Genomic DNA, 26,404 nt, shown 5'->3' with positions numbered 1-26,404 from the left:
AGAATTGGCGATTTAAATAATTAATTGAATACAAAATGAATCCTTGTAGTTGTAGTCAAATCGCACCATCGTGCAAATTTGCTTTCTCAGTGTAGTTCCAAATACCTTGAAGTTCGTCAAAAATACTCCGCTACTCCGCTCTCTTCTTCTTCTTTGTGCTCAAACACGGTCTTTCGGGTTTGATATATTACATACCCAAGAGAAAATAACACGAAAGTGCAAGAACTGAGAAAATTTCGCACAAGCGGGGTGAATTTTGGGCATGTGACGTAATCAAGCAAGAACACCATAAATAGCATATTTAACATGGATTATTTGCTCTCAGGTTCGACCTGGGAAAGTTCGTCAAGTTTGGGATACAGTTCTAGATTAAATGTGACTGAATCGGTATGTTACGTTATGGTTTCATGACATATTCATAATTACATGACTAACTCCCCGATCGGCGAAAAGAACTAACTCGATCCAGTGCTGTGGTTTCTTCTCGAGCGGGCATACTACAATACAGCGGTCAATTAAGCACTTGGATCAACCAATCAGATTACCCTATTACAGGGGCAATATATTTTCCAAGTATATCGGACAGCACACTGTCCGGCAGTTATCCCTCGCGCCCACTCTTGACGGTTTTCTTGTAGTTTTATGGCTTACTTTTACTTACTCAGGACTGGGTTAACTTAATTCTTTTGTCCCTCTGTTTCTTCCAACGTTCTTTTCCTTTCTTCTCTTTTCTTTTCTTTTGTTTTTGAAAACCTCAACGTCGGGCATGAGGTCGACTTTCACGTAGAATTGCGCGCTTCAGGTCTGGCCCATGATTATTGGATGTTCTTTTAAAAGATTTCAATCAAGTGATACTGAAATCTTGTATCATAAGTCCTAAGTATCCTCCTCTGTTAACCGAAGCTTGTTTGGGATCGAGCTGGAATGAATAAAATATTGGCCCTCGGTATCGAGCTCGTTTTTATGCGCTCGAGGTCTTGACAATATGCTCCATTAAAGAGCCAGTTCACTGGCTATGAGCCAAAGCACTACTGTGATAATAACAGATCATGGTAACACTGTGCCTTTTAACTAAACATTTCTTTATATTTTAGTGCGTAGAAGCCACAAACACTTGTTGAATGAGCTCCCTGTGGTGCGAGATTCATGTATGAACGACGAATTACGGAAATTCCTCGGCGTTTCCGATTGGGCACCGACAACGACTTAAATGGATTTTCGAATTTCACAAACAGTTTCCAAAAGCTTCTTGGCCAGAGTATAAAAGAACTCGTTTCACAAAGGCCGAGAACAACTTTTGAAAAGGTGCGTTTGCCTTTTTCCGGAATACAATTATAAATTAACCACTCTCATAGTATATATTGGTGTCACCAAAGAGATTAAAAAACATCAGCAGCTTGTTTGCAGCCTGCTTTCGGAGCAGTCACAGCATAACTATTTAGTATTCATAGGATTTGAAAATGATATTTTCGATCAGTATCGTGAATGTCTTTTTTCACAATTTTGTCATGTTGTTATAGTCAAATAGTCAAGGTTTCCACGTGTGATAGGTCCGGTTTATGCCCATCATTCCGTCTCATGCTTTATATTGTGTGCTTTAATTCCCTCTCCAGTTTAAGTTGGCTGATAGAATTTGCTTTTTTTGTTTAATTTCCGTCTCTACGTTCCTCGTTCCCCACTCCTTGCTTTCTCGATTCCTTGTTCCTCACCTCGTGCTCCGTTCCAGCTGCTGGTGTTCCTAATTTTCCGTTTCAGTGCTTTCTCGTTGCCATAATTTCGTTTTGCTCCTCCCTTTCTTAATTTCTTCCCTGCTACTTGTTGTGCTAAGTAAAATCTCTGCTTTATTTTGCTATAGATGTATTTAAAGCAATCACAATTTGCCTATTAAACTTCACGATCGATCTCGGTTCTTCGTTATTTAGCCGAAATCACGGACAAGCTAACTGCCTTCAGTTCTCCTTGCTTGATCGAAGGACCTGAAGGGACAAAACTTTTACGGCAGTTGATTTTCAATGCCTATATTAAAAAACGCCGGGGATTCTTTGTTCAGTTTACACGCCAGTTATAATGAAAGGTTAAATTAATTATCGCATGGAGGCGTTTTCAACGTTCTAGAGAACTCAATAAACATGGCTGACTTTCTTATTTTGTTCATTGGCATCCTTTTAATTAACTCAGTCATTTTCTAACTTAACTCCAAAAAATCCAACCACGTTGTTTAATTCGAATACTGTGTTTTTTTCAATCGTAACTTAAAGAATCTTGCACAATGAATACTGTCTGTATGTCTGCCTTAATTAGTTTGAGATGCAACTGATTTCGCTAAAATGTCTACAACTTCTGCTGCCTACACACGTAGACCTGCCTGAAGCGATGCGTAGTAATTTCCGTTTTTGAAACCTGTTCATTTAATCTACATATTTTTTATTCCATATTTCTTTTCCATCAGCTCTGCTTTTTTTTTACAACGATATGGAAGTTTATCGATATACTTCCATTCCCTATAACAGCACAATAAAGGTCAACAAAGTTGTCTTTCTGTATGACTGCAGGGATAACAACGGGAGTGATTCAATTTAGTAAAAAAAACCTTGTACTCTTTGTTCTAGAATACATGAACTTTAATTAATTCTGAACCAGTCAATTGAATCATAGTACCATACTTCTGACCAACATTATTGGAGCTGTATAAAGACTAACACGAGTATCGCGATTCTTAGCTTTAAGTCTCATGTCATTCATTCACCAGGTCTGCAGAAAAAACGTTCAGTTAAATTACTTTACGATTGAGAAATAATCATTGAGACATAATTAAAATAGCTTGCTCCTTGAAGAATATTCCAGCTTTATGTTAAACGACCCAATCGAGATTTCGCAAAAACATTGCGACTGCAAACTAAATGGTTATTTCACGTAACGAAATTAAACGAGGTCGGAGCTATTGTGTGACCACAGAAATTACTTGTAAAGCCAACATCTTTCTCAATGTAAAGGTTCTCCGTGGCCCAATTTTAGTGACTTAGCCAATTAAAAGCAATGTTATGAACAATTTAAAAAACGCAAAGTGTTCCCTGATGACGTTTGGATAAACGTCATTCGAATCTTCACAAACTAAACTAAGCAATACTCTGCGAAATAGTGGTTTGAATGAAATCAATTTTTTTTTCCGATTTATTTTTGAACTGTGTTACTTTACAGTAGACATTCCTCATTAATGAAGCCAGCAATAATTATAATATTGTCACATCTTCAATTTTACAGCAAAATGTTTTTCGTATGGATACAAGTCGAGGCAAGTTATCGCGTTAAATATGAAGGAATTTAACGCCTACATATTGTAATTAAACAATTTTGTTTAATATTCTGAAGGAAATTCTTGTCTAATTTCCCATGTCGGCTTTAACATAATTTATTAAGTCCGTGATGTTTGCACGCAAAGCCATGCTTGCTTCATCTATGACAAATACATCCCTTTAACACTGAACTTCAATTAAGAGATTTGAACATCGTCCATCGAGTTATGTAAAATGTTTTGCCATAATGCTCTTTTTTGGTGTCTATTTAGGGACATTCCGCATTAAGAACGTCATATTTTCAAGCAATGCTGGCGATGTCTTAAACATTACAAAAAACATGTAAAAAGTGGAGTTCGAGATGGCGTTTGTGTTATTCCAGTGCGTAATAAATCTCTGGAACAAGGCGCGCAGGAGTACACGTGTGAGCCCACAAAAAGAACTTCTGTCAGCGTTTCCCTCAGCAGTCACTCCTGCAAGCCATATAAACCGACGAATTCTAACAACGAATGAGTATTCTCTTCAGCCGATTATGTGGAAACCGTTCTCGAGGGGTACTAATAGAATAGGGATTACAATAAGGGGGAGTGGCTTATTTCAGACCAGACATTTGGTGGCATGTATAAACATGTGTATTCTAAAATAAGGTTATCTTTTCAGCACACTAAAACCGTTTTCTAGGAGTACCAAAATTTGAACTATCAAAGAATGTATTCGTTGACGGGCGGGGAGGGTGAGTGGATGACATTTGGTGTGCATAGGGCCTTTTTAGAACAGCCGTGGATAATTAGAGATGCAAGTTGAGTTTCTTGTTGAAGAATTTGTTTCTTTGTTCCGTGTGCCGCAGCATTATCCAAGCTAACAAATGATGATGTCGGACCGGTTCACGAGTGCTCTATTAATTTCTTTTCAACGCCAAACTGATGTAATGTAGGGAGTAGTTTAATATAAGTTAACCAATTAACGCACTCATGTTGCGGTTGAATGGACTAATGACAAGCCGTGTATTCAAATAGCTACGTTAGCAGAAATGAAAATTGCGTTTCAGCAGCCTTGAGAAATTTCGGTGACTGAATGGAGCAGAATGTTCTTACGTCGTTTCGCCTGTTTTACAGTGCAAGTTTCTCCGTTTCTTCATTTGATGCACCCACTTGACCCAAAAGACATTCACTCTTGTTTAAGAGAATATCAACTGACAGAGCTTTCGTGTGATGTATAAATAATGTCACTTTGTTTGCTTATTATTTATAGAAACATTACACCGTGTACAATATTCAGGAACGTGTCCAACGACGCTGGAACTAGGATCGCTTTCGAGGGACATGACCCGTGAAACCATCAAAACGCTGCGACACAGACCTAAGGAGCCGCCTGGCCAATCAGCGCGATCTGTTCCCACGACCCTAGTAGACCACACTATGGAGACGCTTTACACAGCAATGAACTTACCTGCCCATATATTGTTGTTGTGTTATTTTTCGCACGCGAGTCGTAGCATTCAAGCGTGCTGGTCGGTGCCTCGACCAATCGGATGGCAGCACTCTCACGACCTTAATTCGCCCCGACATAGTTTTCTCCGGTTTGGATTGTTGACTGTGCTTGTTTTTAAACAAGATAGCGGGTTTTAATTGGACAGTAGGGGTGTGTTGAGAATTGTGGATCTTTTTCCCACGCTCATTACAATGCCTCGGTTATCATAAACAAAGGCGGAGACAAAGGCTTACATTCTTCTTAAAATCCCGTGATAAGTCCGAATTTGAAAAGTTATACGACTTTTGTGTTGCCCGTCGTCGCCAGAGATCGCAGGTATCCAATTTCAAGCAAAAATGAGCGAAGAAGGAAAATCGAAAGATCGCAGAAAAGTGAGTTAGAGTCATTTTTGCTGGGAACATTGATTTTCCTGTCATTGAGGACGTCTTCTTGTAACTGACTTACAAATGCAACAATCTTTTCGAAATTCCGTCTTCAGGCGTCAAAACCGATCATGGAGAAACGAAGACGAGCAAGAATTAACGAAAGTTTAAACGAACTGAAAACGTTAATACTGGAAGCCATGAAAAAAGATGTAAGTACCATTTAGAAGCTTTGGAATAACTTTCTCAGCTTTATTTAAGAATTTTTGGTCCTTTTCGCAAACTGTTTAAAATTCATATGAGGCTGCTAATTAATTACTGAAAAGTTTAAAGTTTTCAAAACTTCTAATTTTTGTGGCGATGTTAAAACTACTTTCGCACCATGAGAAAGTTATGGAGCTTTAGACGTACTGTAGTTTTCGTGTTTAACTGATTGCTAACCATGATTTCAACTGAACATTTGACCTCAGAAAGTAAAAATTCTTGAAATAACTTTCCCAAGCTTTCGCTTGGACTGCTGCTGAATTTTTTAAGTATCCCCTGCCTAACAATCACTTTTTGTTGATTGACAAGGTTTTCATGATACATATAATAGTGATAACTTTGATTTAGGGAAGGGAGCCTTAATCGAGAGATCATTAATGTCATTAATAGCAAAAAGTAGCAACAAGCATTTTAAAACGATGTTTTCAAGCAAAATTTTAATTCATAGCAAAGCAGCTTACCTCATTTCCATAGATTTATCTGGGATTACCATTAAACGTTCCCTCAAGGTTTTAGATATGGTTATTTCTTTGTTTTTGTTAATAATCTCTTTGAAAAACTTTTTTTCAGAATTCGTGCTATTCCAAGCTGGAGAAGGCTGATATTTTAGAAATGACAGTTCAACATTTAAAAAATCTTAAAAATCAACAAATCACAGGTTAGCTTGTTCTTGCCTCGTTCATTTGCAGATAGTACTAAGTTTAAGATAACTACCATTAAAAGGCGTGATATTTTGATTTACCATTATTTCGGTATAAAGACTGTGTTGTTTAATTGTTTGATGCACAATGAGGTCAAATATTCCATTGAGCTGAAACTTGAAAGATATCTCTTGATATCTATCTATGTTAAGCATTCCTCTTGTAAGTGTATGACAGCATCGTTAGTTAACGATGAAACGCTGGGTTGAAAATATTTTTCTGTGAACGGTCAAAGCTCATTTTATGTCTGTAACAGAACCCCTTGTGTGAACGAAATGAGGAATTCATTGTCTTCGCTACATGTGAATGTCTACAGTGTTAAATTTGTCCCCTGCTGTACAACCAGCCTTCACATTAATTAGATGCAAAGTTCTCGATAATGAATCTGTTACCAAACGTCTCTCTATATAATTTTTCTTTGCTCCTTTCAACAGGTAGTTCAAGTTCAAATCCGGCGTCCGTGGCCAACTATAGGGCGGGCTTCAATCAGTGCGCATCAGAGATCACTCGAGTCCTGACAGCCCTGGGAAACACTGACTCTACGCTTAGGAGTAGGCTCTTAGAGCACCTAGCGACTCGTTGCCTGGTAACTAAGCCGGTGGACGCCGCTGATACAAGAGGACAGCTGCCTCAAGTCTCGTTTCCCAATCAACCCATACTGCCCAAGCCACCCATTTCAATGTCTTCGCCAGCAAATTTCTCGTTTCTTCCTCAAAACAGCCCTGGCGTTCTACCCTCCACTCAATATCATTTAGCGTCTTATCCTTTAACTAATGGCAAAGTGGCAGTTCTTTTGCCAACAGTTAACCCTTTTTTGATGGATTCAGGCTCCGCTGTTGCTACGCAACCTAACTTCCTTCCCGTATTTGGTAAAGATCCAAAGCATGGCGTCTCTCCGCCGGAAGTCATGCCGTTAGGTTTAGATACCAGGTCCCTGTACTGGAAACCCATGCCTTAACAAACAATCGATGGAAAACCAAATAACAGTGGCATTTTGTGGATAACATTGCAATTCTTATCCTTCATCTTGAAGACTGATCTACATTTTTTTTCCTTTTTAATGTTTCCGCCAACATTTCTCATGCTGGTTCAGCTACAAAAAAGAAAACTCGTATTTTAACGAGTAAACAATAAGGTCTAGTACGCCGCTCTTTAATAATTTTGCAATTCAAACATTCTGCTAAAAACTATGATTAAGCTATTAGGGTATCTTATTTATCCAACATTTTATTTGGATTCAAATTTCAAGCGCAGCTTTCACAGATTTCTATAATTGCAAATTTTTATTCCAACATCCCAAAAACCGCAAGATAACAAAGTATATTTTAGAATTCCTGACATCAAAAAACGTCAATATTCTAAAGAAGTCAAAATACTTCATTCGTTTATCACTGACCCTTTTATCAAGGAGAGACAATTTGTACGTCATATATCCTGGTCATGTGTTTATTTAAAATCTTGAATGATGTTTTAATACCTATTTAAATATTATTTTTCAAATTTTTTTTAAAAAATACGGTTGTTAACATTTTTCGCAACTTCCGTTACTTCTAATTTGTAAATGATTGCCGAGTAATCACTTTTCCTTACTGTGTAAGTTGTCTGGGAGATGGGAGAGTTAACTTATATTCGATGAAGACAAAGAATTTTCTCATTAAATGGGATCTTTATTTATGCTTATATTAAGTCAATAAATTCAGCCTATGTGCTGGCTATCTTCGTATTTTGTTTCTTTGTCATGTTGAATCATGGATTTATGTTTTTACGAAGTTCGTATTTTTAAAGCTACCCCTTTCCAAAACCTTCGTTCCAACAAACTCTATCTTTGCACAACTTGATGCAATCCGTTCGCAGGCTCTCTCTCCTTTGCCTCCCTAGGTCGTTGGAAGAAAGAATCAAGGAAGACAGAGGAGAGAGAGCCTGGGAACGAGGTTAAACTTGATGCAGCAAAATGATGACGTCATAGTCTCATTTTGCGCCATTGTATTTACAATGACCTAAGCAATGTAGAATGTTAGGAATGCAGTGAAAAAGATCGAATTACAAACAAACTAGGTTTCGACAATTAGAACAAATTAGTTCTTTGACAGTTTTTTCCCTTACAGAAGCTTTGACGCAAGACTTGTTTAAAAACACATGTCGCTCCTAAATGCCACAGATCGAGTTTTTGATCATTGACGCAAACGAATTTGAATAACGTATTATACACAATCTCCAGAGATTTAATTCTCATGAAAATGAAATTGCAATTTTATTATAGTCTTCCACCCCTCGCGAGAGATTGAAATGTTAGTTGTTCTACGTATTGTTTCGATTGTCATAGAAATATATCACAGCTTAAGACCTGAAAGAATCGCATTGAAATCTTTTGACAGTTGTCATTCCCCAACGCGAGTAGAGCTTTTGTGCGGCTAATAATCAACACGAACCAGTGGAGCATCCACAGTTTTGTCGAAAGCACTAACCTTTTTAGAATTTTTCTTAAACAAACTAACGGCTTGATTTCATGACTGAGTCGCCTTCTCTCTCCACAAACATTGTACTGTACACTTTACAGAGAGCGTTGTGTAAATTTTTCTTCGGGTATCTGTTTAGACTTGTTTTTAAGCGGCAATTGTTGTGCATACATTGTTCATGAATAAACATTCGCACCGGGGCTGATCGTGGGAAAATTTCAGCCTCTTTTGTTTCGCTCGCGGTCGGGTCATCTTATAAGTGAACCCCATCGAGTGCGAATCATGCCCGGACAATGCTTCGGCACGTGCAGAAATAAACAGTTATTGTAGTCAAAGAATGTTTTATTTAAACATCTCTGTTGGCATTGTAGTGCACGAGCTCTGTCGCGCGGCTCGACCAATCAGCGAGACCCGTTCCCACGGACACGGTTTACAAACAACAATGGGTTTGTCTGTTTTGGGTTAATGAAGTTTTAATAAGAACTTTTGTGTGCTCACGGATCATGGCAGAGGTACCACGTAATTAGCTTCTAAACAACAGTCAACTCACTCTTATCCCACGTCCTAAGAAGCCCTCGACCAATCGGAGTGGCCTGTTCTCACGCTCTGTTGGCAAAAGTTTATTTACAACGAATAGTACAAGCGCTCTCATTGGCCCTCTGGTATAACTTTTGAATTAGCAAAATGTCTCTGATAATTTTCCCACGGTCTGAAAAATCAGAGGCATAAAAGCATTTAGTGTAGAGAAGGCTGTGTCGGAAAGACTAAACTCTGAGAAAGGTGGAAAATTTGCCTAAGCACAAACGTGTTTTTGTGAAAATGGGTCTCGAAAGTCCTTCGGGCAACCCCAGCAGTGACGACAGACGAAAGGTAAAAGTTTGACAACTTTCTAAACTTCAGAAAAATTTGCTTTTGTACAACTTCAACCTTGATTAACAGTGAGCCCCTTTGCCGAGGCCAGAGAATTTTAAAACAGCACTGTTCTCTTTGATTTTGTTTTTCAGTCCTCCAAGCCCTTAATGGAGAAAAGACGAAGGGCACGGATAAATCAGAGCCTGAACGAGTTAAAAAACCTCATCTTAGAAGCTATGAAAAAAGATGTAAGTCAAAATATGGCTTTGTATGACTCCGATATAGGAATAGGTTTCCCTATCACCAAAAAAGAAACAAAAATTGTAGATCACCTTTTACTGAAATGTCTTTGGCCAAGAGCCTTTGACTACAAAGTACAACACGATACTTTCAAGCCTTTTCAAGTTACATTTGTGACCAAAGCAAATGGGCCGGGTCTGGGTGTTGTTTGTTACATGGTTTACCTTCGACAACGCGTTCTGTTTAACGTTTTCAAGACAATTAAAAATACCAAATCTTTGAATCCATTCTTTCAGACGTCTTGCTACTCCAAATTAGAGAAAGCGGACATTTTAGAAATGACGGTGCGTTATTTACGCTCAGTGAGGAATCAGAATATGACAGGTAAGCAAAACGGGGAATCTTTAATTATCGAATTCCAGCAGTGCGTCAGTGTGTTAGCGTGTTTCTGTTTTTGTACAATACTGAATGATTCTGAGCTAATCGTGAACAGTTTAGCTTTAAACGCTCGTACTTTTAGCTGCTGATGATTGTTACACGCAAGAAAAACAAAGGCTGAATAATGTACGCGTTATACAATATTTTTGTTTTGATTTCCACAGCTCGTGTGAATAACACCGCAGATCCTAACACCATGGCGCGGTATCGAGCCGGTTACAACGAATGCGTCAACGAGGTGAATCGATATCTTATGTCATTTGATGGAGTGGACGTGCAAGTCCGCGCGCGGCTACTCTCGCATCTCGCTTCGTACTGTACACCCTGCGCGCCTATGATGAAACCAGCGCCGCCGACACCGGAAAAGCTTCCGTTGCCGCAATCTCAAGCCATCACCTTGCCAATGGCCTCTCCTCTAGGATCAACAAGTTTCGCTCTCTCTACTCCAAGTCAAACGAAAGGTTTAGACGCAGCCCCTAATCTGTTGAACACCACTCAATTTCAAATCGTTCCAGGACAGTTAGCGAACGGGAAAATTGCCGCCGTGCTCGTACCGAGCCAAAACGCTCCCTTAGCGATGGTTTCTAGCCCGCAATTAATCCCGGTGTTTAATAAATCAGTCAACGATTTTCAAGCTTTTCAAGGACTTCACGTTCCCGATCCACAAGTTTTAAGAACGGAAAGTGACCCCTTATGGCGACCATGGTGAGGAATGCAGGAACAAAAAAAAGGTTCCTTTTTTTGTTGTGGCCAAAAACACTTATTGTAATTTCAAAAACAAAAGTGAAATTCATTGCCACACTTCAAAAGACAGCTAATAATTTGTAAATATCGCCTAACGACCAAGTATTGTTTCTTTGTATTGTACACAATGACTGTGAAAGAGTTATTAAAATTTTTAGGCTTTTTCGTACTTTTTCGCGTGGGGGTCTTAGCTTTTCTCTCGAGTTGTTTGTTGTGAGAACGTAAGAACATTAAGATTTCTCTGTTACATTTAACAGACACATTCATGAGAAATTAAACTGAGAATAAACTGTGCAAATATTGCGCGTGAATATCAGTATCAAAAAGGTAACAAAAGATGGGCCTGCATGACCTTTGGACGTTCTATAAAGAAACAAAATGCCCAGCATCAAACGTTAAAGAAAGATGACATGCGCGCGAACATCTACAATGTAACATTTTTTTATTTGTATTTTTTCTTTATTTTCTAATTTTTTTACTTTGGGGATTGGAATACAGTACTATTCAAATAAAAATTATTGACAGGAAAGAGGACAGGGCAAGAAACTAATTAAATGTCCTTGAATTAAATACATTTATTTTAGGCTGAAAAGAAAACTTGGTATGAGAGTAAGTAAATAATGGATGTTGCATTAATTAATACTGAGCTTTTAAAGTGCTTTTTTAAATAGTTGCGAACTTGCGCTTGCATACATTCAGTCTCGAGGGTCTTCACTAATATGTGTAAATGTCCTTCTATGCACTCAGGAAAATTAAGGAGTAGATAACCAGTATTGTCCAGCATTTCTATGAGGGGTGGGGAGCAGTGAAGCCTTCGAGCAGGCACTCTAGCGCTGCGACACAAAAAAGGAGAAGCTGGGAGAAGACGTCGTGCCAGACCCCTCAACGACTCTTTTCGCTCCCTCACTTGTCTCCCGAGTCTTCACCTTTGCTCGTGTTGCAACGTGTGAGAGCCTGTTCGCAGGCTTAGAGCAGAGTAGTCTAACCTTAAGAGCATTAGAAATATCATAAAGAAATTCATCCAGTCACAGACGTAATGGCCTGCAAGCTGTCTCTCTTTTGCTTAAAAATTCGGGAAGAAGAACGCAAAAACTGAGAACGAACGTTTCCGGCCCCTGGAATATCGTGTTCGTTCGCTCGGTTTTTTTCGTTCTTGCCTCGGGTTCAGAGCAAAAGAGAGATTGATAGACGTGAAAAAAAAAATCTTACCCCGTAAATAATTTGGGACCTGGGCACTAGTAATAGAGGATGTCAGGAGTCCAGGCTCCTGTGGATGTGCAAAACCCAGGCTGCTCGCGCCAACCTGAAAGCATCTTTTATGTCTCAACAGACAGAGCATATAGCATAAAATGTGAAGAATTATGTTGTAATCCCCTTTAACTTAATTATGGCCGTGATAGCTATGTAGTCCGAAAGAAGATAACTCCAGTGGCTTCATTCGACAGCAGTTAATGTTTAGACCTCCCGGGAGAGGAGACTCCTATGTGAAAAGTTCGGGGATACTCTTTTCTTGCTTGGAGGTGTAAATATCGGATTTTGGTCTCCTTTAGGGCGATCAGGACAAAACGCCACTATTTTTAACTAGTCTCAGCATATTTCAGCTGCGTGCTTTTAATTGACGAATTTTAAAAGAAGTCACAGCAGTGCATTATTCGTATAGGTAATCATACGGTTTCGAGTTCAATTTGGAATTAATTTGCACGAGTGAGTTTTTCAAAAGCTTAAATTGCACGAGCCGCTTTTATTAATAATATAAACATGAAAAAATTCGCGTGGAAGAAGTGCCGGAAGATCTTTCTTGAAGCTATTTTTTCTCATTCGAGAAAACTCTTTTTAAAGTTTCCGCACAAAATTTTCGTCATCATTTTACGTGATGCTATGAACAGTTCTACTCTCGTTGCGTGATCTATGAACATGAACACGAACAGCCTAGCCCAGACCCGTGATTTACGAAGAATGCGTGACTTTGAACAATGCGTGATTATCGCGAAATATGCGTGATTATTTTTCTCTGTTTCTCTGTGGTCTTAAATAGTTTAGCGATTGCGGTTTCCTGTATATGACAGCTCATGAATAGTTCGTTTTAGGATTAGAATTTTGGGTTTCGATTTCAGCTGCGATCAGTATTGCGAACATTCAATTGTATTCAAGCTTCATCGTATTAGTTTTTCCAAGCCACAGAGATCCACTCTTCAGAATCTACTAATCAACTACAGTAAAGATTAAAGAAATCTCTGGTGGTTTAATACGTTTGTCGCCTTCTGCACCACGTGATATCGTTGGCTTAGAAAATTTCTTATTGTCTTTCAGCCAATCATAATCCAGAATTCCGTTGTGTGATGTGCACTGGTGTTACACTTTTTGCACTGTGTTACACTTGAACTTCATTGCTCTCAACCAATCAGAATCGAGTAATTTGTTCATGTATATTATTATGTCTGAAACATGACGGCGATTTGAGAATAAGACGGAAATTTAGAAAAAATACGAGCCGCAGGGGAGCGAGCGTTTTCTATACAGTCAGTCCTTCACTAATGGCCTCCTCTCTTCAACGCGACTTTTTTCTGTCCCGGTGTACAGTCCTTACATTAGCTCTTCTTTTAAATTCTCTACAACGGCCACCTCTCCACTCCACAACATCACCAGTCACTAAAGCGCATCCCAACTGCCAAAAATAACCTTTCGACAACGCCCAGTTAATCAACGACTGACGAACAGTTTATACAAAACCCCACCTGTTTTGTTGAAAAAGGTCAAGAAAACTTGATATCCGTACCGCGTGTCGTTGGTCTCTATTTCTGTTTGGATTCTATTTTATTAATATATTTTGATTGTGTCACGAATTTTACTAAAAATGTGGCACCCCCCGAAAGAAAACAAATAGGTGTCGTATTTAACCCCTACCCCACCTCCCCATAACCGCCCTTTCCTCTGTCCCCCAGGTGGGAGGAACGAAGGCTCTGGGGACGGGTTTGCCGAATCATTCACGTACTGCATAGATTAAGTTTTTTTTTTTTAAGCAGAAATATTTACTTCGTGCGTAAAAATTAGTTCAGAGGAGCCCACAGTGATCAGCGAGTATTGTGTAGTCGAGCCCGGATTTGCAAATGTAGGGAACGATTACGCCACTCAGCTCAGAAGCTCGCGGTTTAATCGGTTGCTAAAAAATCTCTCTATATATGTATATAACTTTAAGAACGCCAGAAATGGAAAGAGCGCATCAAACATAACAATATGGCCAAGTTTGAGGGACGTGGCTTTAAAGAATAAGTTCATATGGAAATTTGAATTTTTGGTAGAGTTAGAGAATATTTTTGGAAAATGTTACTGAAGAGCAAGGTCTTGCTCTCCAACAACTTTTTCGTTACAAATCTTATTTTTCTTTTAAATTCCAACCGTCATTAACTTTCATTCTTCAATGCCAGGAGCCTCAAGCTTGGCTATTTTGATGTTTTTGACATGCTTTTTCCAATTTATGGCATTCTCTAAGTTACAACCCATAATTTATGAAAAGTAGGTCACGTGATAGCTTAGTCGCAAGGGGCCTATTGGGTAGAACGACTTTTGCAGAACATTTTTAGGGTTGGCTCAAAAGGTACTCTAGGAATGTGCAAGGGATAACATTTTTCATGGAGGGTTACGTTTTCTGTTGAAAATGGTTTATAGTAGGGTAAGGGTTTAGACCTTGAGGCAGAGCCTACCAGGAGTATCCCTCCCCGGGATCGGTAGAACATCCAGAAGATGGGTTAAATCCCAGCAATAGGAGGTGGCTATAGTAGATGGCTAAAAAACCTCTCGAATACAGTATGGTATACAGCAAATCTCTTTCCCTGCAAAACAGAACAGTAACATCCTTTATTGTAAATAGAAAAATGTAAATATAAAGTTAAAATACTTCTCTAATATTTAGTGACTAATTATACTGGTACAGTCTAAACTTCTCAATGTTACATTTAGCAATTATACAATAGATAGACAATGAAATGGATAGTACATGGTGTCAAAAAGTAAAGATTTGCCATTTTGAAAAACCATCCGCAGAACCATGTTAACATTTTAAACAAGTCTGCGTAGAGACAGTGTGGATGTCTTTCCTCACTTTTTCAATATTTGCTATTTAACAATTAGACTATGAACCCAAGTTTTCCAAGTGAATTGTCAACAAGAAATGGCCAAGTCACCAATCAGTCATTGAAAACAAGGGCACAGAGTCTCATTTTTAGAAGGAACTCTAAAAGGATTGCAGTCCAAAGCCTACAATTATAACCATTATAAACCAAAATGCAGGGAGTGAACAAATTAAAGTTATTTTAATAAAAAATATTGAAGGGCTGGTATGTGCATGGAAGAAAGACAAGAAATCCCTCAGTAACTTCAAGGAAGCTTCAAGATAAGAAGGCTGATGGCAGCAAATTTTCTGAAAATGGTCTCACATATTGGTCCACACAGGTACAGAAAAACGATAGTCATCCTAAAACAAATGTGTTCTTTGTTGATGAATTTGATCACTCGTCATAGTAACTCAGGGTGTCAGCTGACTAGTTTTCATACAACTTCATACAGCGTGTGACACAGAGTGAGGTTGGAGCACAGAGGGAGATGGGTTGGGAGAAAGCTTCCCAATTCCCATCACCCTGTGCTCCCCAACCTTGCCCTATGCTGTGTGTTGTATGAAGACAACTGGGTCTATCGGTCGATATCACCCTCAAAATCAGTATAACCCTCAGAATCTTCAACTGGTTGAATCCAAATTTACCGACAGTGAATCCCATGCTTGGCCATACAGTCAACAGGTCTTTCTTCTATGCACTCCTTACTTGTATGCACCAAGCCCTAGTTTCTTCAGCTAACTTATCAGTTGAATGACTATTGTACATATCAGGCCTGACAAAATAATAATAATAAAAAATATGGCTTATTTCAAGTGTTGGAGAATTAATTTACAGAGCCGAGTGATTTGAAAGCCTGTTAAACTTAACCCAGGTTCAAAAATTTCAAAGCAAGCTATTAATTTTTCCAGTATAAAAATGTTTTTCACTTCTTATGTTTTGCATTGTTTGAGATAATTCAAACTTGAAACTAAAGTACAAACAATATAAACAGAAAACTTCACTGAAACATCCTGGGTTAGCTTAAACTGGATTTGAACAACCCGACCCAGGTTTACAAATAAATTACATTATAACCAACAGTACAAGAGAAAAGTCTACCGCTGATATAATGAAACTTTGTGTCAGGTTATAAAAAAAAAAAAAAAAATACAGTGTAGCTACTCCAACCAAGGCCACCCAACAAAACTTTCCACAAATTTAATAAACAAGAATCTTGGAGGTTAACTTTAGTTTTCCAACAAATTATCCAAAATGACCACAAATGTGTTGCCTTTGTAATGTACAGCTTGATTACATGGATAATTTGTTGGAAAACTATTGTTAACCTTCGTGAGTTTTATTCGTTAAATTTGAGGAAAATCTTGTAGGGTGGGCTTGGTTAGAGTAGTCACACTGTAACTTGACAGATGGAAGCAGAGAAATTGCTTATTACCCTCGCACCCTGCTAGTGAACCATCTCGTTGTTATCTCCAGGACCAGGTCTGGTTTACTGCTTAACAAACTGGCAACTACAAGTTCAAGTAACAGTATCTGGGAGGATTACTTCATGATATAGCACACATGCCTTCACAAAATTAAAAAAAAAAAAATAAGGAAAGTACTGTGGAATCCTATAATAACGCCACAAGTGGGCCATAAAATTGAGGTCATAAAACAGGGGTTGGTCGTATTAAAGGGGTCCTTTGATTAAGAAAATGTCTAAGCATTTTCCTATGACCAAACAAGTACCTACTTAACTAAGGCTGTAATGAGGGCATCCACTGCACAGAAGTCTTGTTTTGACATAGCAATGACTAGAAATATTTTTATAGAAAAACATATTTTACTTCACAATTTTAGAGCTAACAGCCCATGCATCAACTGTTGGCTATCAAAAAAGCAAATTGACTACATGGATTCAGAATGACCATTTCAACTAGAAAGTCTACCTGACATGACCAGTTACCAAATATGTCACCAACTACATGTACTTACTCAGCTCTTTGTTAACTTAATAAAAAATAATTTATGATTGATTTATGATTAATTTGTGAGCATTTACATAAACATTGCAAACTGCATATGATAAGAACTGTACAAAATTAAATAAACTAGATCCCTTTTCTTGTTTACCTAATATATTCTTTACCAAAATAATCACTGACTGCAGTTTTTGAAAATTCGTACTTATAACAGTATCTTAGATCAGTTTTGTTTCATGGTGTAAATCAGAGATGTAGCTAAGGATGCTGCCTGTTAATTTCACTGGCTAACTGAAAGCTGGCTGAAATTTTGAATTTTGTGATGAAATTTCACTTTCAATACAAATACAAGACTTGGACAAAAGCCTAAAAAGCCAGCCTAGTTTTGTTTTACTTTGTTGCATCCCCGCATAAGGCATACCAGTGGTAAAAGCCTATCATATAAAGCTAGCTCTGGGTTTCAGCAAATCATTTTCAATAATGTTAAATCACAAGGCCAAAATGATTTTTTTAGGACTACTCTCAAGCTACAGATGTTTCTTAGCTTACTTTCATATTCTAAACGCAAAAAGTCAGCATGTTGAATCTTCTATTAATAGAAAGATGAGCTATTTATGATACAGTTGTAATGTTAAATACAGTGGCATGTATACGCAGTACCCAGTGGCAAACAAATTAGGACCACAAGCAGGTGATAACTGAATCTGTTAGGAAGTTGCAGCATGCACTAATGCCCAACAATGCAAGTTGTTCAGTTCCAAAATAATTTCACATAAAATAATCTAACTTATGCAACCTGAGAACTACGTGATAAAAATACAATATCACTATGCTAAATAAATGGGAAACATAACATATTACTTTAAATATCAAATTTACCTTATTAAACGTTTTTCAAAAGTCTTCAATTTCACTTCAATGGGAAATGTGACTGATTCCAACAAGAAAACATATACTTTTTGTAATACCTTTGAATCATTTCAATATAACAGTAACACTTCTACACAAAAACAGAATTTATCTGAATCCCTCAAGTTTACAACATGTACAATGGGGATAAAGGCTGTTTTCGTCATCTACTTCCCATAGCTAATATACAACAATCTAGCAATTAAATGCAATAAGGTCTTACAAAAATAAAACATCCTTTTTCAGTACCTTCTAATCAAGCCCTGAAGAGTATACTGTCTCAAAAAAGGAAGATTGTATCAACCGTGTTTAGATAAAACTGTCATATGTCAAAGAACATCTGACAATGTCATGAGCAGTACCTTTCTCTTCAGTGACTCCAAGTACATTGGACTCCACAGCAAACTGGTTTTCTCCACGATTGTTCGTTGAATCACCTGGTGAGAACTGTTCAGCCTGCTGAATCTTGGAGGGCTTCGGTTCTTCCAGTGCATCATCAGTATCTGCACGTTTTCTCTTCAGTCCACTTCTTTCTGCATCATCAGATGTGAAACCATTTTCCTGTACATCTTTAAGAACACTTGGTTCTTTCACAGGCTCAGAATCTTCAAGCTTTCTTTTCACTCCACTTATGCTTGCATCAGAGATCGTGCTTTCTTCACGAGCAATCTTACAAGGATTTGATTCCTCTGTATTTGCACTCTCATCATCTTCACGTTTCCTTTTAATTCCACATGTCTTTGCACCATCATTTCCATCACTTGCATCTTCTTCATTCACAGCTGGGACAGAATCACTGCTCCCTACTGGAGTGGTCGAATTGGTGGGAGACTTAGGTTTGATTTGTTCAGGAAGTACCCCCGTTTCTACAACTGCATTATCACTATTTGCTTTAGAACATGATTCTACAAGAGAATTCTTTTGCTCCTCATTGTTGTTAAGATCTGACAACTCAGAACTATTAACAGTGGGAGCAGAATCAGCTCCATTAATGAGCGAATTTTGGGGTGTCTGACTTGGTCTAGAATTTTGAGCCGTGTTCAAGGGAGTAGCCACACCAGTGGTAGCACTTGCCTTATATCTACGCCACTTTACACTCGGGTTACTTAGCTTCTTAAAGCGATCTCTGTAACTGGAGCTGCCTTCATTGAAAAAGGCAAAAGATGGGCGGCCCAGGGGTGTTGGCAGCAAGCCTGGGCTTTTGAATGGAAGTGATCTGAATTGGTTGGTGACATGAGGACTATACGTCCTGGAAGGAAGGGGTTCAGAGTAAAATGCGGGTTTAAACAAATATTGCCCTTGATAGTACTGAGCCGGAGGTGTGCCGAAATTGAACTGCATCTCTTGAATCGGCGGATATCTCCTCTGAAATGGATAAGGGATGGCTGCAGGAATGGGTTGATATTCCCTTGCCCTTTGCGAAACAAATGGCATGCTGTAACTCAAACCTAAACTACCCAAGCTACTGGGGTAAGGTCTAGGGGCTTCATAGAGGACAGGTGATGGGGTTTGATATCTATCATAGAAGGGACTCCAGTATGGAACATAATTCATGTATTCCATCTCATCACCATCGTCATACGACGCTGGAGGGGCTGAATTCCAGTAATCGTCATCGCCATTGTCCGGGTAATAGCTAGCTTGGTTTGGCATCGGGGGAGGATCAGGCAGTTTCCTGTTCCATGACGTACACACCTCAGTCAAAATTAGGTTCGAGATCTTTCGATGAGCACGCATTCCCCAGTGGATGCCGTCCTCCGCCTGTTTGAAATTTTCCTTGTTTTTCAGCTCGGTAAATAGATCTAAGTAGATTTTCCTCTGTCCAGTGGTGGCTAGCCAGGCGAATTTATTCGCTGTTTTAATCTTTTCGACCGGGATTGTAAGAAATCCCTTCCGAAGAAAACCTCCCTTACATCTCTCGGCGAGGGGCAAGGCAGCGTTCCAAATGAACAGCAAACTTGAGGAAAACTTGTCCGTGATGTCCTTGAGTAGCCTGTCTAAGTTCTCTTTATACTGCTGCAAGTCATTGTCGCCATAGTGGTGTAGATCCCAAAAGGTCGAATTCATGACTATTACGTCTGGCTGACATGTTTTCAACTCATTGAGAATGGACGCCATGTGTTCACCGTACGACCGAGTTACAAAGTAATACTTGAAGAAAGCTCTGCCGTCTGAGAATTCTCGGACCTCTCTGTAGCCGACGCCATTCACCATTTTTCCTTCAAGCTTTCCCCCACTGAGCAATTTGTCGCCGAGAAAGGTCAGTTCGCCCTTCGCGCGCAGTTCTCTTTGATATAAATAGCGGCTGTCTTCCTGAGTCCAGAGGCAAACGAGATCTTTGTAAACAGAACGCTGGATAGAATCACCGATAATGATGACTTTCCTGTTTTCAAGAAGTTCACAGACATCCTTGTTGAAAAAAATGGCCATTTTTCGCTGTGAAACGCTGAAAAATGGCAGAAAAACAGCAAAGGCCCACTCACTTCACCCCGCGAGTGTCGACATCTGCAAAAGGAAATATGACTCGCTTTCTTTCACTTTCACGTGACCAGTCATTCTGTCACGTCCAGTGCTTTCAAAGGGTTTCCGAAATTGTCACGTTTTCTCGCTTCCCAAGAAAGAAAAATGAAAAGTAACAGAAAAAATGCATTAACACTTGGTTTCACAGCACCAGACCCTGTTCAAATTATATATCTTTATCAAAATTGAGCTAAATATATTTTTTGGATGTAATGGAAAAGTTTTCCAAACTGTGGCCTTTTCGGTGTTGAACGCTGCTTGCACTTTACGGGAACTGGAGTGCAAGCTGTCTGTATCACAGTCTGTCAAAGTCCCTCAAGGGGACAACAACAACAACACCAACAAATCGAAACAAAAAAAACGTTCTTTCCAGCTGGTGTTGATGTTTTTGTTTCACACCATCCATTATTGTAATTACTATTATTGTAATTACATCATTACTTTTATAATGACAATATTGTTTAATTTTTACATTTGTATAAATAAAGTGATCTATCTATCTATCTATCTATCTATCTATCTATCTATCTATCTATCTATCTATCTATCTATCTATCTATCTATCTATCTATCTATCTATTGTACTAATACAGTGGCGGAACTTTGGGAGTAGCCCGGGAAGCACCCCTCCCCTTTATTTTGGGTAAAAAAAAAAAAAGAAAAGAAAAAATCATAGAAGGAAGAAAAAACCCCAGGGTAAGCAAAACAAAACCGGGCCAGCCCCTTAGCTCAAGGTCTGGATCCGCCGCGGCATTAGAATTCAGCCTAACACAATAGACTTCAGCACGAGGCTCTGGGGATAGGAAGAAACCCCACAAACGCTGTGGTTATTCCCCAGAGCCTCGCACTGAGGTCTATCGTTTAAGGCTGAATTATAATATATCGTAATTGGTCTATTATATTAGGAAAGCCCGGACAGTAGAAATCCAACGAGCCCCCAATAAAAAAGACGGGGTGTAGGGTGGGCGTAGGCAGCCTACGTGTACGTGTAGCCGTAGAAAATTTTGAAACATTTGTGATGAGTATGACCCAAACTTATTTTGACCCGTACGTAATAAGTGCTACCAATTAGTGACACTGAGGTAGTCGTGGACATAACTAAAACGATGAACGAGGAACTGGACAATGGGTCAGCGGTATTCCGCACCCCTTACTCTACTAAAACTTAACCCTAGCCCTAATTCTAACCATGTAAACCCTAACCCTGACGCTTAACATACTCCTAATCCTAACGCTTTATATCCTAACAGTTACCTCTACCCATAAACCTAATCTTTTTGGGTTTTTGTTTTATTATTTTCCACCATCCGTCGCAGTTGATTTTCCATGAAGAGTACAGCATACCACATGTTTCCGGTTTAAGTAACATCCCGGTTTTATGTATTTCTACCAGAAGCGTAGGTGATATGCTTCTGATTTCTACATGATCAGAGTAGAGAAAAACAGGCAGCGCAGCGCGTAATCTCTGGCGAATTACACGCAGTCTTCCAGGAGCAAACAACTGAATGCAAAATTAATCTTAAAAATCCCCCTAACCTGCGTAGCAGCCGTTTCCTGTCCTGATCGAACAAGCGAGCGAGCAAGCGGGCGAGCGGCGCGCGTCTGTGGTGAGCAAAAAATTCGGGAATAGTGGGGAGGCAGTGAGGGTTGGCCTTCCCCTGCTCCTTATTTTTCGCAGTTTCGTTCCCTTCGCGTGCTTTTTTGAAAACGCGTGCTACGCAGGCTGCCCTCGCCCCTCGCCCCGAAATTGAAAGATGTCTCCTCTACTGCTCTAACCTATAGATCCTAGTCGTCCAGTGGCATATGATTTATTTTCAGCTAGCAAGGCTGTCTCGCGATATACTAAGAATCACGCGTGCGTTCGCGCGTGTACCACACGGAGAAAGACTGACTCTTCGCAAACAGACCGATGTCCAATCATTACTTGACGACAAATTAATGACGTTCACGGTTACTGTCATGGTGAAGAGTCAGCGATGTCTCAATTTCAGAAAGTCCTTAGCAGAAGCAAACACAGTAGTTTTAAAGTAGATTCATCGTTCTATCTGTGAGACTTGTGTGGCCAGAGAATCCATAGCTTCGATAGCAGGAAAAGCATTTAGAATACAACAGCAATATGCGTCGTTCCACGAGGGTTCACCCCATGCGACCTCATGACAATCGTCAAGAATCGTATCCTGAAAAGTCGACGTACTGCGTGAAATACTTCATGTTTTCCATGAACATTTTATTCTGGTTCGCAAGTTGTTTGATCTTGGCCATCGCTGTGTACGCCATGATCGAAAAACAGGAAATCTATGGTCAAATTAGCCGTCTGACCACAGATCCCGCGGCTATCCTGTTAGGCATTGGTATCGTGATGTTCGTGATTTCGTTCGCTGGCTGTCTGGGTGCACTGAGGGAGAATACATGTCTGCTTCGCTTTTATTCATTTATGCTCGGTTTTATGTTGTTACTGGAGATCACTGCCGCCATTCTCGGCTACGTATATTCGGAAAAAGTGAAAACAGAGATGGACAGTGCCTTCAGGAAGATGATCGAGAATTACTTGGACGATCCCGATTTACAACTTGTTATGGACACGGTGCAGAAGGAGTTGAAGTGTTGCGGTTCTGAAAAATACTCCGACTGGGAGAGGAATCCGTATTATAATTGCTCGTCTCCGGCCATCGAGAGTTGCGGGGTTCCCTATTCATGTTGCATTACGGACGAAGTGAACTCTCAGTGCGGATTTGGCGTTCTGGCGATTTCAGAGGGCGAAGCGGAAAGCGTTGTCTACACTCAGGGATGTTTGAAAGGAGTGGAAGATTGGTTTCGGGGTAATCTGATTTTAATGGCGTCTATTGCAGCCTGTTTACCCGTGTTACAGCTCATTGGGTTCTGCCTCTCCCGGCGACTTACTGGAGATATCAAAGATGTCCTTGCCATGCAAGGGCGAAACTAACTACTGTATATTGCCGTTGGACTGTGTCTGACTGTGTTCTTCCGTGTAATTTTACAAAAGCATTAGATTTTATCTATTAGGAAGTAAGCGTATTTGTAAATAGTGTGCAGAAAAATTTACGTATATAAATGTTTGTAGCGCTTGCACGGAAATTAAGGGGAAATAGATGTAAGTTAAACATTACATGCAAAAAATTTTTAAAGAAAGGAACTTTTAAAAGTAAAACTACCATCAAAGCAGTTTTCATCTCGGGAATTCGCTTGTTGTTTCGTGAGAAAAAGTGTATCTGAAGAAAATTTTAGTTAACATTTTTATTACACAGTTTGAGTACATTGTACTTGTACGTATAGATTGTTTGCCCAGTCCTTTCACTCTGAAATGCCTGTGATAATAGAGGTTAAGCATGACGTTAACAGCAGACGGCAAACGGCAAAGATAACTTCTGATTTTGAGTTCTTTTCTTCTAATCCATAAATAAAGCACACAAAAGTGGAATAATGTCTCCTACTATTCATTGCAAATACAAATAATTTCCCTCTACTGTACACACAGCTGAAAAGTGACGGCAAAAGTTTCATTTTTGCCGTTTGCCGTTTGCCGTAGACGTCATGCTTAACCTCTCAAATGACAAGGAAAATGCTGCAGCACTGGAAAGTGTTGGCCTCTTGTAACAGTTGGTCATGTGACTGATGTCTTAACTTTTAACTATAGCTAAAAGAATTGTTTTATAACTGGAAAGAGCATGTTTTAAATAGCCAGAACACCAATTTACAGATCAATGCCATTTAAGGGTGCTGAATGGGATTTAATGACAATTTGAATAATTATTGCAAAAATTAGAAGGTTTTGAATTGAAGCGAGGAAGCTTTGCCCTCCAGAAATCTTTGCCATTATTAATCACTACAAAAGGAAGCTACTGGCATATAACTGTTGAAAATAGAAAGCAGTAAAATATTAGGAAGACTGGAAAATTCTAGGCTCTTGAACCAAAAGTCAAAGATTTTATAAGGATTTGTATGGAAAACAACTGGAGAGTGACAGGAGGGCAAAGTGTCTTCCTCCCACACAAATCCTTCTAATTTCTACCATGCATAAAAATTCCCTCTTAAAGAGGGGGCCATGGGGGGCTCTGAACACTGCAACATCACAAAAGAAAAAAATTAATGAACACTGCATCACCACAAGAAAAGTCAACGAAGCACCATCACTGCAACATATTAGACCCATGATAAGAACGTCTACATTAGACATGATACTTTTATACCTCAATAATTTTCTACAAAAATAAAACACATCACAAGGTTTGTCATTGCCCATGTGCTGGTACCGCTGATGTCTGTAAAGGTCAAAAAACTGTAACTGGATTTTTAAGCACAGTGGTACATGCTTGCTATACAGCTGTAAATTGCACAGATGAACAAAGTTAACATGCTAAATTTAGGTCCGACAAAGGTTAAACAAGAAACTACAGCACCACAGATAATTTCTTTTCACCAAACACTGTAGCATGAAAAACACAAACATTGCACACCGTAGGGTTTGAAATCACTGCAACAAGGCAAGTTGGGATCTTATTCACTGCATCAGAAAAACAATCACCACCAAAACACTGCAAAGCCCCATGTCCCCCTTCTTAAAGGATACAAAAGCTGAAAATTTGCTTTTAAGCTTATTTCTAAATGTTCTTTCCATTTCTGATAACATTTTGCGTTACCAATGACTAATTAAAATCAGCGTGTTCTTTTAAAGCACATACTGTGACCAACTGTTGCAAAAGGCCTATCATAGAGCGGATAATTCTTTATGAATTTTATTTGCGAGTGGTTAAAACAATATTTTACTAATGAGTGCAGCTAGTTATATTTGTTTTTGACACGAAACTAAACCAATCCTCGAGCAACTGTGTAGTTTTCTTTTTATATTAAGACAAACTGACTGTTTGCACAAGTAACCACAAAAAAGTGGGAGATGATCATTGTGATCAATGTCCCTACTAGCCAAGATATGGATGTAGTTTCAGATGAATTTTACAAGTGGTGTTCTTTCTAGTGAAACAGTAATAGTGTGTTATTATGACAACTGGTGAGCCAGAAAAATGTGGTCATCTTATAGGGTGGCTGAATTTTAAATGGAGTGAATTAGACCCTTGACACACTTGTATATTTACAAGTAAACTTGCATCGCCACCATGGCACATTGGGGGTGTTGGTTGGACACTGGGGGTTTTCACTTAAAAAAAAAAACACATCACAATTATTTTTAATAACTTTTGTTTTAAGTAGACAGCCCGCTGTCAGCTTGCTCCACAAGTCCTTTTTAGTTGGTGAATGCATGGTTTTTTTTATCCATGTTTACCATTATTTAGATTTTTATCTATAGTTGTATTGATAGTATTATTGTAAATTATGCAAGAATAAAAATTTCATATTGTCGTAATTATTCTGTTGGATCGGATCTGCCACCTTGGATTTCACTATTTTCCAAGAAGTTGGAAAACTACAAAGATTGATGGAAGATTAATCCAAAATGATACTGGAAATGTAAAAGTATTAATTTTACAAAGCAACACAAGAACAAAAAACCCAAAGAATTCTAAAAGAAAGGATTGGATTTTCCAACACGACAGTGTCAAAAATGACTGCTTTGCCAATTTCCAATGACAAGGAGAAACACTTCAAAAGGGGTGAACGAACAGCTACCGGATGTTTCACTAAACAATAAAATCCCATTTTCAAAATTTGCAAAAAATGAACTTTGAGAGAGGTGGTATCCTTTCACATCCAATAAGATAACTAGGACCTTAATTTGCCTGTGAGAAGACTTCCAAATTATGTGGCAGAGGGCTAAAAAGAACAGCTAAAGAGTGCAAAAAGGAATGGCTTACAGAACACCCACACAGTTTGCAGGTTTAATTTTGTACATATTAGATGTTTAAGTTCACACATAGTACCAAAGCATGGCACTTGAAAACGATTCTTGCTGGGCTCTATATAAACACTGCATAATTTTGTGCCAGTACCAAGCACAAGTATAAGTGTGAACTTCAGATTCCTCTAGAAGATTATTTGACTTTTAAAATCAACCTGGAAACATTTAATTTTTGGCAAGGACTGATGC

General features: G+C 38.9%; 3 protein-coding genes and 1 pseudogene across 3 annotated transcripts; 3 read left to right on the top strand and 1 right to left on the bottom strand.

Annotated features, from left to right (window-relative positions):
• The first annotated feature begins 4,633 nt into the window (after window positions 1-4,633).
• LOC110046247 (transcription factor HES-4-like) lies at window positions 4,634-7,834 on the top strand. The gene is made up of 4 exons (XM_020751937.2): window positions 4,634-5,155; window positions 5,263-5,358; window positions 5,981-6,068; window positions 6,546-7,834. The coding sequence occupies exons 1-4, from the start codon at window positions 5,120-5,122 to the stop codon at window positions 7,067-7,069; spliced, it is 744 nt and encodes a 247-aa protein (XP_020607596.2). The 5' UTR covers window positions 4,634-5,119; the 3' UTR covers window positions 7,070-7,834.
• A 1,370-nt stretch (window positions 7,835-9,204) lies between these two features.
• On the top strand, window positions 9,205-11,010 carry LOC110046251 (transcription factor HES-4-like). The gene is made up of 4 exons (XM_020751941.2): window positions 9,205-9,437; window positions 9,572-9,667; window positions 9,956-10,043; window positions 10,262-11,010. The coding sequence occupies exons 1-4, from the start codon at window positions 9,387-9,389 to the stop codon at window positions 10,804-10,806; spliced, it is 780 nt and encodes a 259-aa protein (XP_020607600.2). The 5' UTR covers window positions 9,205-9,386; the 3' UTR covers window positions 10,807-11,010.
• A 3,667-nt stretch (window positions 11,011-14,677) lies between these two features.
• On the bottom strand, window positions 14,678-21,216 carry LOC110046248 (uncharacterized). The gene has a single exon (XM_020751938.2). The coding sequence runs from the start codon at window positions 20,251-20,253 to the stop codon at window positions 18,133-18,135; it is 2,121 nt and encodes a 706-aa protein (XP_020607597.2). The 5' UTR covers window positions 20,254-21,216; the 3' UTR covers window positions 14,678-18,132.
• A 1,243-nt stretch (window positions 21,217-22,459) lies between these two features.
• LOC110046254 (tetraspanin-33 pseudogene) lies at window positions 22,460-23,287 on the top strand (annotated as a pseudogene).
• The last annotated feature ends 3,117 nt before the right edge of the window (window positions 23,288-26,404 follow it).

This window comes from Orbicella faveolata, unplaced genomic scaffold, assembly GCF_042242905.1.
Source record: "Orbicella faveolata isolate gen_17 unplaced genomic scaffold, um_ofav_v1 contig_46, whole genome shotgun sequence".
NCBI classification, from domain to species: domain Eukaryota; kingdom Metazoa; phylum Cnidaria; class Anthozoa; order Scleractinia; family Merulinidae; genus Orbicella; species Orbicella faveolata.
This window is presented reverse-complemented; position numbering and strand designations above follow the sequence as displayed.

Coding starts and splice junctions, on each gene's coding strand:
- LOC110046247 (XM_020751937.2), top strand. CDS start 5,120: ATGAGCGAAGAAGGAAAATCGAAAGATCGCAGAAAA. Junction 5,359..5,980: donor TGGAAGCCATGAAAAAAGAT/GTAAGTACCATT, acceptor ACTTTTTTTCAG/AATTCGTGCTATTCCAAGCT. Junction 6,069..6,545: donor TAAAAATCAACAAATCACAG/GTTAGCTTGTTC, acceptor TCCTTTCAACAG/GTAGTTCAAGTTCAAATCCG.
- LOC110046251 (XM_020751941.2), top strand. CDS start 9,387: ATGGGTCTCGAAAGTCCTTCGGGCAACCCCAGCAGTGACGACAGACGA. Junction 9,438..9,571: donor GCAGTGACGACAGACGAAAG/GTAAAAGTTTGA, acceptor TTTGTTTTTCAG/TCCTCCAAGCCCTTAATGGA. Junction 9,668..9,955: donor TAGAAGCTATGAAAAAAGAT/GTAAGTCAAAAT, acceptor CCATTCTTTCAG/ACGTCTTGCTACTCCAAATT.
- LOC110046248 (XM_020751938.2), bottom strand. CDS start 20,253: ATGGCCATTTTTTTCAACAAGGATGTCTGTGAACTTCTTGAAAACAGG.